This window comes from Lithobates pipiens, unplaced genomic scaffold, assembly GCF_037356315.1.
Source record: "Lithobates pipiens isolate NorthernLeopardFrog02 unplaced genomic scaffold, aLitPip1_a1.2 Scaffold_16, whole genome shotgun sequence".
Taxonomy (NCBI): Eukaryota; Metazoa; Chordata; class Amphibia; order Anura; family Ranidae; genus Lithobates; species Lithobates pipiens.
Window position 1 is genome coordinate 143,382,748 of NW_027507748.1, and position 15,456 is coordinate 143,398,203.

Genomic DNA, 15,456 nt, shown 5'->3' on the forward strand with positions numbered 1-15,456 from the left:
GCTCAACACAATAGTGAGACATGAAGGTATGAATGGAAGACCAGGAGGCCGCTCTGCAGATTACATCAGGCGCAACATGACGCAAAGCCGCCCATGAGGTTGAGAGACTTCTGGAGTGAGCTGTAACCGCCTCAGGAGGAGCCAAGCCCTTCTCTCTATAAGTCCATTGGATTGCCTGGACCACCCAAGCAGCGATGGATCTAACGGAGGCCTTAGCGCCTCTATTTTTCCCGGTAAATAACACGAAGAGGAAGTCAGATTGACGAAAAGAAGCTGTAACATCCAGATATTGTTTTAGAGTAACTCCCAAATCGAGTGGATGTGGATCTGGACTTCCAGCAGAATTGAAGGTAGGAAGAGTGATTTCCTGGTTTTCATGGAAAACAGAGGTAACCTTGGGATTTGTCCCCAACATCGGAATTAGGACTACCCTATCTGGAAAGAAGGTGAGAAAAGGTTCCTTTGCGCCTAGAGATTGAAGTTCGGAGATTCTCTTCGCCGAAGTTATGGCTACCAGAAAAGAGGTTTTAAGGGTTAATTCCCTGATTGAGAGCGTTTTGTCAAGTTGAGAGAAGAAATCTAGAACCAATGGAAGATCCCATTTGGGTAATCTAGGCTTCCTTTGTGGCCTAAGCCTGACTGCTCCTTTGAAAAATTGTTGGACCAAGGGATGATTGGCCCATGCGACTCCAGAAAAAGCTGAACTTGCTGATACCTGGACCCGGAGAGAACTAACCGAAAGGGAGATATCCAATCCTGATTGTAAAAAGCTTAAAACGTCCCGGACTGTCAGGGTATTACAGGAACTGGACCTAGAAGACAAGTGATCTGCAAACTTCGCCCAAATTATCTCATATACCCGGTTAGTAATACTACGTGCACTAAGAAGAGTGGGAATGACTTCTTCAGGACAGCCTAAAGCCTTCAACCGTCCCCTTTCAAAAACCAGGCCTTTAGGTGCAGGTGATCCGGGCAAGGATGTAATCTCGACCCTTGAGACAGAAGGTCTGGTCTGGATGGTAAAGGAATTGGATCCCTGACACTGAGGAGCATCAGAAGCGGAAACCAGGGTCTGTTGGGCCAATAAGGCTCCTGAAATCAGATGCCGAAAGGCTAGCAGAGCTTGAAAGGCTGCCCTTAACTCCAGGATGTTTGACACCGTCCTTCTGGAGGGGAGAATCCAGGTGCCCTGAGCCACTTCCGCCAGACAGTGGGCGCCCCAGCCTCTGTTGCTGTCATCCGTTGTTATGGTGACCCATGAGATGGGGAGAATGGAATGGCAGTTGCAGAGATTTTCCCGTTGGAGCCACCACGGAAGGGAATTCCTCATGGATAGGGTGATCCGAATCAGCTGGGTTTTGCTGCCTGACCATTGAAGAAGGAAACCCTTCTGAAAGGGCCTCATCCTCCACTGTGCCCACCTCACCATCGGAATTGTCGCTACCATAGTGCCTATAATTTTCAGGCACTGGAGAGCCGGGAGATGAGAGACAGAGAGGGCTGGACGGATTCTGTCCCTGACCACTGACAACTTCTCTTCTGGTAATGAGATGGTGCCTCTGACAGTGTTGAATAGGGCCCCTAAGAACACCAGCCGCTGATATGGGTCCAGTTGGCTCTTCTCCAAGTTCAAGATCCACCCGAACTCCTGTAGGGTGGAGATGACCTGCTCTCTGTGAACCAGAAGTTGATCCTTGTCTTGAGCCAACAACAGAAAGTCGTCTAGGTAGTGATGTAGACGAATCCCTTTGGTTCTCAGAAGAGCTACCACTGCCAACAGTACTTTTGAAAATACACGAGGAGAAGTTGATAGCCCGAAGGGAAGGCATGTGAATTGAAAATGGCTTTCGCCCACGGAGAAGCGGAGATGCTGCTGGTAATTTTCTGCAACTGGGACATGAAAATAGGCGTCCTTGAGGTCTATGGAGACCATCCAGTCCCCTGCTTGGACAAATTGTTGAATTGTGGATAATGTCTCCATCTTGAATTTTTCTTTTTTGATAAAACTGTTAAAGTGAGTTAGATCTATGAATGGCCTCCAGGCCCCGCTCTTTTTCTGGACCATAAACAAAGGAGAGTAGATTCCCATGCCTCGCTGAATGATTGGAACATGGATAACGGCGCCTTGAGCCAACAAAGATTCCACGTAGGCTAGAAGAATTAGCCTTTTTTCGTCTGAAGCCGGAAGAGAGGTGGGGACACATCTGAGCCTGGGAGATTCCTTGAAGGTCCAAACATGACCTGAGGAGACAGTTTTGACGGCGAAAGTGGAAAAGACGAGCCCCCACCTGCCCTGTCTGAGCGGGCCCAACCTCAAAAGGATTTAGTCGGTTCCCTCTCTGCCTTTAAATCACTTTTTGAAGATTTTTTAAAAGAGGATTGTCTTGATTTCCAGGACCTGGAAAATTCACGGCCCGGTCTGTAACTGCGAGCTTCCCTGGCTCGTTCCTGGTACTGTCTCTTTGGAAAAGACCTTCTCTGGGCTTGCAAACGCCGGTCCTGGGGAAGGAACCCCGACTTCCCACCAGTGGCTCGGGTAATAGCCTCATCCAACTTATTGCCGAAAAGGGAGGACCCCTCAAAGGGGATACGGCACCATACTTGTTTTGAGGCTGGGTCCGCCAGCCAAGGGCGGAGCCACAGAGCCCGTTTGGCCGTAACAGAAGAAAGCATCACCCGAGCCACCAGGCGTATGATGTTGATAGAGGCCTCCCCAAGAAAGGCGGAGGCCAGCCTAAGTTCTTGGATAGGCGAGCTCTTAGCCGTATCTTCAGAGATATTTCTAAGCGTCTCATCTACACTATCCGTCCATATCTCCATTGCTTTTGACATAGCGGCCAGAGCTAACGCTGGCTTACAGGCCATTCCTGCTGTGAGATACACTCTCTTCAAATCAGCATCAATCCGTCTGTCCAGAACATCCTTAAAAGACACAGTATCCTCTAAGGGAAGTGTGACATGTTTCACCAGCCTCATGACTGCTGCGTCTACCAACGGTGCTGACTCCAAATGCTTCACCTCTTCTTCATTGAAAGGATAGAGTTTCGAAACCTTTGATAGCATGGAATTTTTCTTCTCCACCTTGCCCCATTCATCTGTGATAATCTCACCTAGCTCAGAGATAAAAGGAAAATTAATCAGTTCCTTCTTTAATTGCTTAAAGAATTTTCTCTGTTTGGAAGGAGCAGCCACAGAATCTTCCCAGTTCAGTGTCTCTCTAACAGCTCTGACCAGAGGAGGAAGTAGAGCGAAATCAAAACCCACACAGGGATCACTTTCATCAGAGTCACTGTCAGATATGGCAGCTGAGGGGTGGCTATGCGCAGAGGATTCCCAAGTATCCTGCAGCTGAGTCTCCCTTCCTGGAGAAAGTGGCTGCTCTGCAGGGGGAACATAGGACTGGCCCTCAATATTTCTGAGGGACTCCTTAACAACTTTTTCCACCAGGGTTTTAAGTTGTTGATCCGTGTCACCCCTTTCATTGGAAGCCTTGGCGTAGCAAGGGTCGCACAAAGATTTTCCTGCCGGTACAAGAGCTCTGCACCCCCAACAGGCACTAGCTGAGTGACTAGATTGAGTCCTCGAGGAGTGCGACCGTTCCTCACTACGGTGTCCTGATCTTGAGGAGGAATCATAATGTTTTGATTTGGAAGAGGAGTGCCGGTGATGCGACTTGGAGGAGTCGCTCCCCCTATGAGAGCTGCGATGCTGTTCTGACCTGGAAGGGCTGAAACAAGAACAAGACAAGAAACCACAAAAGACAAGATATCAGGACAGAGCTAACAGATATATACCCCTCCCCCACCAGACCTTCAGGTGATCATTAAAAATACCTTTTATGAGAGGGCTGGCCACAGACAGGCGGTAGAGAATCCATGTCCTCAGCGATATCCATAGGCGCTGAAAAGATGACAAGGGATCAGTGCAAGGGACAGGGAAGGGATAGCCACCCTGTCCCAGAATGCCACTTACCAATAGATGCAACACAGAGGCAGGGGGAAGTCACCGCAAAACAGCCCGCAAGCATTTCCAAAGCTTGCAGACTAATTCCCCAGTTTAAATAGCCCGCCCCTGTGATGTCACCGCCGTGCCTGTGCGCATGTGCAAAATAGCGGCAATTTGCCACTATCGCGAATGCGCGAAACCAAGCCTCGATCTCATACTGCACTCGCGCATGCGCAGTACGGCCGAGGACGCAAACCCGGAAGTAGAACAGCGGCTGGAACGCGGAAGAACCAGCCGCCATGCCTGCACATACAAACAAACAGAAAAAACGAGGACAGATAAGATACACAAACTGCTGCCATAATGAACCTCTCACCACTCCCACCACGATCGATCACTCGGCCGAAGGTAAGGTAAGATGACACCGGACTTTCCAGGGGGCAAAACAGGTCACCTGCTAATAGCTGGCTATCCGACCAATGCGCAGCATGCCTGCCAGTGGCCAGGACATGGGCTTCTTCACAGCGCCTCTTCCACTGCCCACTCCATACCCTGCTAATAGCTAGGGCTTAGCGGAGTAATGCGACTTTCCAGACCCAGAGTCGCAGACCGGCCGACCTCGATCGTGGGGATGATAAATCTTCAGGTAGAAAGACCACCTCTGGGTCCTTCGGAGGAGGACAAAAAAAGAACACGGCCAGGGGCAGGGAGCAAAGATTTATGGGAGTAGTGTCCTATGGGGTAGTGGAGGCGGGACTTAACCCACACGTTGCTGCCATGGAGTCTGTCAGGAAAATTATTATTATTTTTTTTTATGTCACCAACGTACACTATGAGTAGAGGTCGACCGATATGGGTTTTTCTCTGGCCGATGCCGATATTTAGAAATCATGGCGGCCGATGGCCGATATATGATGCCGATTTTTTTGGGCCGATATGTTAGGCCGATTTTATTTTATTTAATTTATTTTTTTCCTTTTTTATTTATTATTATTATAATTTTTTTAATCCCCCTTGATCTAACACACCTTTCCCATTGGGGCGTTTTTCAGGCGCTTTTGGGCTAAAAATAGCGCCTGTAAAGTGCCTGCAAAATGGCTCCCCTGCAGTCTGTGTGAAAGACAGAGTGCTTTCACACTGAGGCGATGCGCTGGCAGGATCTTAAAAAAAAGTCCTGCAAGCAGCACGTTTGGAGTGGTGTATACCGCTCCTCCACCACTCCTGCCCATTGATATGAATGGGCACCACTGCCGAAGCGCATGCAATGCGATTTGGCAGCAGTGCTTCATGGGCGCATTTAACCTCTTCCTTGGCTGCTAGCTGGGTTATATGTGCCCCACTAGCAGCCAAATAGCACCGCTAAAATGATGGTAAAGAACCGCTAAAACTTGCGTTTTAACATCAACGCTCCAGTGTGAAAGCAGCCTTCATAAGTGATACAGAAAATTTCTTACATTTAAACATTTATTAAACAAAACAAACCTCCAATCAGTTTACTTGTTTGTATGATTTAGATTAAAAAAAAAAAAAAACCTATGTATTAAATAAAAACAGGTAGTCAAAACTTTTGGCCGAAAAAAAAAAATGGGCTAACTTTACTGTTTTTATTTTATTTTTAAATAGTGTATTTTTTTCCAAAAAAAAATGCATTTGAAAGACCTCTGTGCAAATGCCGTGTGACATAAAATATTGCAACAACCGCTATTTTATTCCCTAGGATCTCTGCTAAAAAAATATATATAATTTTTGGGGGGTCTAAGTGATTTTCTGGCAGAAAATACAGGATTTTTACTTGTAAGCAACAAGTGTCAGAAAAGATTTAGTCTTTAAATGGTTAAACTGAGAACTTCTACACACAGAGATGACTTCATTCATTCAAGTGTAAACATTGTATCATTTAGTTCTTTTCTTGGCAGCCTGCCCAGAGAGGAGGAAAGGGTTGCTATGATGACTCAGACAACTCACACTGACTTCTTACAGAAGTAATTTCAAAGTCCCACTGTAGTTATAAATCGGCTTTTTATCAGCAAAATCGGCCGATGCCGATTATTTAAAAAACTGCAAATATCGGCCGATATATCGGCCGGCCGATATATCGGTCGACCTCTAACTATGAGTTTCATCAAAAACAACTACAGGAATATACTTACAATTGACCGCAATACTTGGACTGCCCAATAGCTTACTATACATCAGGAAAACCATAGTTTTAACAGAATACTAGACGTTAATGTAAGGTGGCCAATTGAAATGTTGTAACTGAACTTTCCAGCTATTCATAGTTGCCAACGTCTGATTTATAGGAAACCTTTCTGAAGAGAGGCATGCAGGAACTTCGGGTTACTGTGATAGCTGGAAATTTTAGGTCAGCAATGGGCACACCCATATTTCTTTTGGGAATGGCTGACTTTAAAAGGATAGTATGTGTATAAAGATAATGACTTGCAGCATACTAGGATGGCATTAACTTGTTTTTACTATAGAAAATAAAGTGTCAACATTACTAGAAATGCATGTATTCAGTAATGATTAAATGGAAACAAGCTAGCCTGCAACCCTGAACTTTATCAACAAGAGAAAAAATTCTGTGTAATAGTCTAGTCAAGCTGTCACGTAATATTAGAACTGCTTATGATGCACATAATCCCAGCACTGACTGACTTGTTTTATGATTAATATTGATCAGCGTGGGAGCAGCTGCAGGTTGTTGACATTGGCAGAGACTCTGAATAAAATCTCCTCAGAGCTGCATCTTTTGTTGTCCATAGGCCTGAAAAACGTCACCGTCTTTACTTGGTAAATAGGGACACATTAAGTGAAGAATACATTTTTAACCAAGGGCACAATATTATAGATCTTATCTTGTGCTAGAATTCATGCATAATCAGAGCAGGATCCTCACTAATGTCTCCATGCTTTTTATATATAGATTTTTTTTAATATTGCATGTTGCGACAGTATTGTATGATGACTGTTTTAAGGATTATTAAATAAGAAAAATCAATAGCAACAGTAATTCAGCTTCAATCACTGAAGATGATTCCTAATAGGAGTTGCTGGTAAGGTTCCAGGATACATTGTGTAATAGCACTGTGTTTGTTCATATTGGAAAAAACTGAATTTTTGTAACTACCATACCGTTTTTTTTTCTTTTTCTCTGAGTTTGAGACACACAGTTGTTGATTAAGAAGGAACAATATGCAAGTGGGTTTTAGTGCCTTCCTTCCTACTCCTGGAAATGGGCAGCTAGCTTAAGCCACTGGTTCTGATTGATCTTAAGTCTAGAGCTCAATGAATATAAGGCACACACTCTTTGGTCCTGGCTGCACCCTATGAAACAGCACAGTGGGGGAAAATCAATCCTGAACCTACAGGGAGAGAGCCAAAGGCAACCCAACCATGCACCCCCACTGTTGTTGACCTGTGCCTCCCTCAGCAGCCTTGGAGGCAGGTGAGGGAACTCAAGACTCTGTGCAAGTGCCAAATATGCTCCTCAGCATCCAACGATACTATTGGTTGTTAGGACGTGGGTGAGTAGCCATACTTGTATTTACAACTAGTGGCTGTCTGTAAGATTAGGCAGGTTTGGATCCAGCTACCTAATCCATCTGCCTTTGTTAGTACAGTTTTTAGTATTTTGGCACAGCACACAAGTTGAGAAAGGCTGCTTTAGACTATAGCAGGGATATGCAATTAGCGGACCTCCAGCGGTTGCAAAACTACAAGTCCCATCATGCTTCTGTGTGTCTTGCTATGCCTCATGGGACTTGTAGTTCTGCAACAGCTGGAGGTCCGCTAATTGCATATCCCTGGACTATAGGATTGATCTACTTCTTCAAGGTTTTTAAGAGAGTGGAGAGGGATTAGAACACCCTTCAGGTTTTTATAGTTTCATATGTCCCTGTTAGGAGGATTCAACCTCTCTCCGATGGCACAAAAGTGAAAGAAAATCCCACGTTATGGATTGTCACCAGAAGAGAATAGAGGGGTTATCTTCCACTGAAGACACTAGAGACGGTGACCCTAACGGGGAAACAAACTCATGAGGTTCCAGTAACATTTGGAATACTAAAGCTGAATTGAAAAGTAGATATCTTTATTATGCTATGCAGGGAGAGTAACACACTACAAAGTATTGGATTAACATTTGCTCTAACAAGCCGGGGGCCTCTAATATAATTTATACACAGTTAGGTCCATATATATTTGGACAATTTTCATACTTTTGACTCTGTATGCCACTATAATAAAATTAAAAGAAAACAAGCCAAATGAATTTGAAGTGCAGACTTTCAGCTTTAATTCAAGGGGTTGAACATAAATATCAGGTACAAATTTTAGGAACTGCAACTTTTTTAAACTCTGTCCCCCAATTTTTAGGGGCTCAAATGTAAAAATTGGACAAATAAATATAATCATAAAATGTTTATTTTTTATATTTTGTTTAGAATCCTTTACTGGCAGTGACTACCTGAAGTCTGGAAGCCTGGACATTACCAAGGACTGGGTTTCCTCCTTTCTTTTGCTTTGCCAGGCTCTAACTGCAGCTGTCTTCGAATGGATGGCAAAACTAAAGGCAGAAATACCCACAAAGAACAACTATTATTTGTGGGTCTTTCTGCCTTTAGTTTTGCCTTCAACAAATGAAATGTATGCTCAATTGGATTGAGATCAGGTGATTCACTCAGCCATTGCAGAATATTCCTCTTCTTTCCCTTCAAAAGCTCCTGGGTTGCTTTTACAGTGTGTTTTTGGATAATTTTCCATCTGTATTGTGAAGCGCTGTCAACTCTGCTACATTTGCCTGAATTTGGGCTGACATTATATCTTTAAATGCTGCAGAATTTATCTGGCTGCTTCTGTCTTATCAATAAAGACCAATGACACAGTGAAACATAACTTTAACTATTTTGATGTTTTATCCTTGTTTCTGCTGGAATATGAGGTGACAACAGTTGCTCACGTTTGTTATTTACAATCTGACACAGTCCTCCTAAACTATTTCCTAAGGACAGAAAACTATCTCAGCCAAAAGGAAGTGTAAATAACATTGTAACATAGAATGTTACACAATAATCAAAAGGTTTGATGTTTAATCAAAACTGAATGTTTTTATAAATATTACCCCCCTTTTCACTCCTGAAAACCAGGCTTTCCCTCAAGTTGGGGGTATTTCCTCTCACTTCCTGTTTTGGTTGTGGGACAGGAAGTGAAAGGAACTCTCCCAAATAGTACACATATGGCAGAAAACTGATTGGTATTATAGCCCTCCCTTGCCCTATCCAAAATGGCAGGGGGAAAAAGTTTAGCCTTTAGTTCTCTTAAGCTGTCTATTATTACAATTACGCTGTACTTTGAATGTATTGGAATTGCAATACCACCAAATGGGACTACCTCTACTTTTTCTAAACTCTTAAAAGTTTTCTATTGATGTAAAACTTATTGAACAAAAAAAAAAAAAAAATAGGACTTTTATAACAGCTTACCTGTAAAATATTTTTCTTGGACTACATCACTGGACACAGAGCCGTAGTAGTTACTATATGGGTTATAGAGGCCACCTTTAGGTGATGGACACTGGCACACCCTACGACAGGAAGTTCACTATATAACCCCTCCCAAAGCAATATACATGTATCAGAAGAGGGGAACGACCTCTGAGTCCTGTGATGTACTCTAAGAAAAGGATTTTTACAGGTAAGCTGTTCTAAAAATTCTATTTTCTTTATTGTACATCAAGGGACACAGAGCCATAGTAGTTACTATGTGGGATGTCCCAGAGCAATGCTATCTGAGGGGAGGGAGACACAAACGAAAGTAGGGCACCATCAGGCCTGAGGACCTATACTGCTGCCTGCAGCACACTGCACCCAAAGGCCTTTTCACATCCACCTGATAGAATCTGATAAATGTATGAACTGAAGACCAAGTTGTGGCCTTGCAGAGTTGAGCCATGAAGGCTTGGTGATGCACTGCCCATGAAGCACTAACAGCCTTGGTGGAGTGCGCTTTGATTTGAAAAGCTGGAATCTTCCTCTTTAAGCCATGAGCTTGAACAATTACTTTCCAAATCCACTTAGAAATAGTAGATTTTGACTGTCCTCTCTTAGGACCTTTAGGCAACACAAACAAAACATCAGTTTTTCTAATCTGAGCAGTCGCTTCAAGTAGACTTTGACTGCTCTCACCACATCAAGAGAATGTAGCGACTTTTATTCCATAGAACAGGGTAAAAAACTGAAGGTAGAACAAAATCCTGGTTATATGAAAACCTGACACTACCTTCGATAGAAAGTTATGATGAGGACTACCCTATCCTTGTGAATAATTAAATATGGCTCTTTACAAGAAAACTCCGATACCCTTCTTGCAGAAGATATGGCTACCAGAAAAAAACTAGCTTCCTTGTCAACATTAAAGTTTCTGTAATGCCGACAGAACTAAATTCAAGCCCCAAGGGTTGAGGGGTGACCTAACCGGTGGATTAATCTGCATTACCCCCTGTATAAAGCTACAGACCAAAGAATGCGAAGCAAGTGGTCCTTGAAACAATACCAATAAGGCAGAGACCTGGCCTTTGATAGTACTCAAGGCCAGCTTCATCTCTAACCTCTTTTTGCAGAAAGGCAAGGATTCTTCCTATGACATACTTTCTGGGATGCCAACCCCTGGATTCACACCAGGAAACAAGCCTTCCAGACTCTAATATATGACGCTAGAGGCCTGCTTCCTTGCATTAATCAAGGTAGATACTACTGAAGCCCACGCATCTTCAGAATGTGGGTCTCGATAGCCAAACATGGGTCCCCTATCACCATCTTTATGATCTCTGCATACCAAGATCTGAATCACCAACTTCCCTTCCTGCTTGATCCTGCAAAGAAGTCGTGAAAACCGATCCCACAGGACCACCATGGCATCTGTTCCGCATGCGAGCAGATCCTTTGTTCTTGACACAAAGTTGTCGATCTTTTTGTTGAACCTGGACACAAACAGGTCTACGTCCGAGATCCCCCATCTCTGGCATATTGCCACGAAGATATCGGGGTGAAGGGCCCATTCTCCCGGGAACAACTTCTGGTGATTCAAGTAGTCCGCCTGCCAATTTTCTATTCCAGGAATGAAGACTGCCGATAGCCAAGGTACATTGTTTTCTGGCCAAGCTAGGATATGATTCACCTCTGTCTGGGACGCACAACTTCTTGTGCCCCCTTGGTGATTGATATAGGCCACTGCTGTGGTATTGTCAGATTGGATCCGGACAGGATAATTCCGCAACCTGAATGTCCAGGCCCTCAGGTCCAAGCGCTGCCCAAATCTCTAGACTGTTGATGGGCAAGGTCCTTTCTGTTCTGGACAATTTCCCTTTGACAGTCGCCTCTTCCAGGACTGCTCTCCAATCGAAAAGCTGGCATCCGTTGTTACCACCTTCCAGGTAACTGGTAGGAAGGATTTTCCCTGCTGCAGATTTTTAGTTATCAACCACCAACTGAGGCTCCAGTGCACCTTTGGAGACAGACGCATTGGCAAATCTAGAGCTTGGACCTTCTTGTTCCAAGCCCATAGGATACTGTTTTGCAGCCGCCTCGAATGAAGCCACCATCTTTCCCAACAACCTCATGCAAAGCCGAATAGAAGGATTCTTCTTTGCTTTGATCACCTAAATGAGTTCCTTTATGGTGCCGATCTTTGCCTGGGGCAAGAATACCCTTTTCTGGGCTGTATCTATGATCAGACCCAAGTATTCTAATCTCCTTGATGGTTTTAAGGAAGATTTCTCTAGGTTGAGAATCCAACCTAGGTATTCCAGGTAGTTGACTATGGTGACCATACTTTGGTCTAAGCCCCTAATCCAGCCAAAGGAGGCGCCAGGACCTTTGTAAACACCCGAGATGCAGTAGATAGACCGAAAGGCAGAGCTACAAACTGAAAATGAAGATTTTCTACCTTGAAACGTAGATATTTCTGGGGAGGGGGTACAATAGGGACATGGAGTTATACATCGTTGATGTCGACTGACGCCAGAAGTTCTCCACCTTCTAGGATGGAGACAACTGATCAAATTGACTTCATGCAAAAAGAGCGGTTATTCAGGAACCGGTTTAGATCCTTGAGATCTAGAATAGGTCTGACATCTCCATTTGGTTTTGGCACCGTGAAAAGGTTTGAATAAAATCCCAACCCCAGCTCTTCCCTGGGACCACCACGATCATTTTATGAGACAAAAAATGGTCCAATGCTTGAAAGAGAGATTTTTTTTCCTCTGGATCGTTTCATCTGAGAAAACGAGGTGATGGGAACTCTAGTTTGTACCCTAGAGCTACTGAGGAAATCACCCATCTGTCTCAAAACTCTTCCTGCCAGACCCTTGAGAACTGTAGAAGTCTTCCCCCCACTCGAGCAAGCAGGGGCGCCCCTTCATAAGGAGGCTTTAGTGTTTTGTAGGTTTCCTTCCCCAGGACTTCCTTTGTCCCTAGGGTTGACCTCTTGAACCAGACGGTGGAGGCCTTCGTAACTGCCTGGGGGCTGATGCCCCTGCCACTGGAGAAGGAGCTTGTTTTTATGAAATATGTTTACTCCTTTTCTTAACTTTTTTTTTATCCAAATCATTCCCAAACAGCTGTTCACCGCGGAAAGGAAAACTAGCCAGGATTTTTTTTCGCATGGGGCTTCGGCTAACCATTTTTTCAACCATAGGATTCTACGCATATGCACCAGCCCAAGCGTAGGGCGCGAGGCCTGAAGAATAGAATCTCTCATAGCGTCAATTGTAAAACAAAGCCCCTAAATCCTGGGTCTGCTGATCAGGGATAACCATGAGCACTGGTTTAAACTGGTCTTTCAAGGATTGAGATACACCAATTGCTGCTGCTGCAGGTTGAGTAACTGAACCTGCCTAAGAAAATGCTTTTTTTTTTAACAGGAATTCCCCATTATTTATCAGCTGGATCCCTGAGCATTGTCTACCGGACAAGTCAAACTTTTATTCACAGAGGATATAGCAGCGTCAATTGCTGATATCTCCTACTTTTTAGTAAATTTTTCCTCCATGGGATAAAGTGCTAAGAGTTTTTTAGGTGGGAAAAATATGCTTATCTGGGTGATCCCACTCAGAATACATAAGCTGCTCCAGCAATGAATGGACAGGAAAGGCATGCTTTAGCAAGCCCAACCAAGAAGTGGGCTTACCAACCAACTTAGTTAAGGGTAACAAACGTAGAACGGACCATTTCAGTAAGAGATTCCACCAATCTTTCAGATTGTGAAGCTGAAGGAGGTCCTTCCGCAATCGACCCCCTCAGAGCCATCAGCCTCTTCACGGTCCCCTGAAGGGAATTCGTCTTCTCCCACCCCCAATTCCTCTGTTTGAGGGTCCTAGGTAGTAGAAGGGGACCTGTCACATTTTCTCCCACTCTGGTAAGATGCGATTAAAGCTGCTAAACCTTTCTTCCAATCCCACCAAAGCTGAGGAGAAAACCTCTTCAGTAATATAGGCAGGGGCTGCAATGTTGGAAGCAGTTGCAACACTTGATGGCCCCAATGGCTCACCCTGACCAGCCACCCCAGATCTCTCAGGGGAGGATGACATTGTAGAGATGAGACTAGGGTTTAGTGCCCTGTTTGTTTTGGGGTGTTTCCACCTCCCCTTCTGACCATAGTCAGATGCACAAATGCAGAGGTACTGCCAGAAGAAAATGCACCCACTGCTTGAGAAAATAGTCCAGCAACGTGTTTATTCACAACACGAATGCTGAGAGGGCAGGTCAGCAACCCACAATTTGGGCTTGCCAACCTCCCATCCCAGAGCAGGCAGTCACGGGCCACTGGTTGGGCACCCCTGGATTAAATGGTCAGGGAACAGTGTCTCTTTAAAAAAAAAAAAAACCTTTAAGGGTGTAGGGCCACTTTGTCCTTGCCCAATAAACATTCACAATAGTAAGCAATTCTACCCATTTCAGAGACAGGTTAATAGAATGCAGTATGAAAATTAGGTATCTGAGGACATTGGGGGTGCCAACTAATCTTGCAATCTTCTTTTGCGGCAAGGGATAACAAGTGTCTGTTATGTAGTGAGAACAGCTGCTATTAAGGCATAGTGTACCTTGTACTAGCACATTACAGCTATGTTGTTCAATTATTTTTGGAAGGGTTAGCCAGGCTGTAATGCATATTCGAATAATGAGGAGCTCAAAGAATAGTCCTGATATATGTAAATGCACCATAAATTGTATACATTAAATCCTCTGGAAATGTTCATGTTATTATTTTTTTCTTGCAGGGATAATTACATTGAATTGATAAGCAGCTAAATGGAAGGCCTGAGAGCTCAGCTGTACCGAATCTTCATGAGTCATCAGATCAACACTTACTCTGGTGCATGAAGTACCTGACAGTCAGACTGCCTTATCTGAATGATGGTCACAGTCCCCAATGCAAGCAGAGCTGTGGAAGGTCCAGCAAGTCCAGTCAATCTAATCTATGTGGGGGGTGTTATCACTCTTTACCTTGTGAAAGTAAATATATTAACCAACATAACAAAGCTTGTAAAAGTGTCATGTTTCTGTGAAACGTTAATCAGTACACACAAGACTAACCATTCTTTATGTACATCAGACCAAACTCTTCAATACATTACAGCTACTGGCAGAGTGAGAGAATATGATTTGCATCTTGAAAAGGGATGATTGGAGAAACCATTCTAAAAGTACAAACTAATTCAGAGACATGCAGATTCAAGGTGACTATACACAAAAGATTTGTTTTGTTCAACCCAGTGGGTTAAGACATAGATTTCCCTACCCATGCTAAACAACATGGATGGAGGAATCTCCTGGTGCTGCTTATTGCTGTCTGAGAACCAGCAGCTGTCAGAATACCTGAGCAGTGCTAGCAGCTGATTGGCTGCAGTTACTGTTTGGCTGACTTTTTCCATCCAGTTTCTTCCATTTCTTAAGACCCCTTTCACACTGGGCTGCGTTAGCACTAAAGTGGCACTCATTTTAGCACTTTTCGGCCACTATTAACCCCCGCTAGCAGCCCAAGAAGGGAGTTAAAAACACCAGTGTAGCGGCACTTCGAGCATGCTGCCCATTCATTTCAATGGGCAGCGTGTTTTTTTTTTTTGGAGCACTGTATACAGTGCTCCCAAACCACCCCAAAGATGTGGTTGAAGGACTTTTCCCAATGTCCTGCAAGCGCACCCCTCCCAGTGAGAAAAGACACACTGAAATGAATGGGAGGCGGTTTTCAGGCATTTAGAGGATATTCCTAGAGCTAAAACACCTGAGAGCCACCCCAGTGTGAAAGTGGTCCAACTGAAATTTGGCAAGTCAGGTGGTGGCATTCCCATGAATTCAACAAAATGAAAGCAGTGTATAGCCAAAGTTTAGGCTAGATGGGGGGCATGCTGCTTCCACTCTCATAAGGTGGATAATTGAACCCCTTTACTCCTACTCAGGATTTCCACAAAATATTGCAGAAAAATCAATATTTCAGCTAATGACTTCTGGT

General features: G+C 44.2%; 1 protein-coding gene across 3 annotated transcripts in view; it reads left to right on the top strand.

Moving 5' to 3' along the window:
- Positions 1-14,485, top strand: part of LOC143982120 (apoptosis-inducing factor 3-like) — a 233,849-nt gene extending 219,364 nt beyond the window's left edge. For all 3 annotated transcript variants that reach the window (XM_077480563.1, XM_077480565.1, XM_077480564.1), the window contains one exon: positions 14,225-14,485. In XM_077480563.1, coding sequence (XP_077336689.1) covers positions 14,225-14,255 — 31 coding nt within the window. In that variant the 3' untranslated portion in view covers positions 14,256-14,485. The remainder of the gene's footprint in view (positions 1-14,224) is intronic.
- The last annotated feature ends 971 nt before the right edge of the window (positions 14,486-15,456 follow it).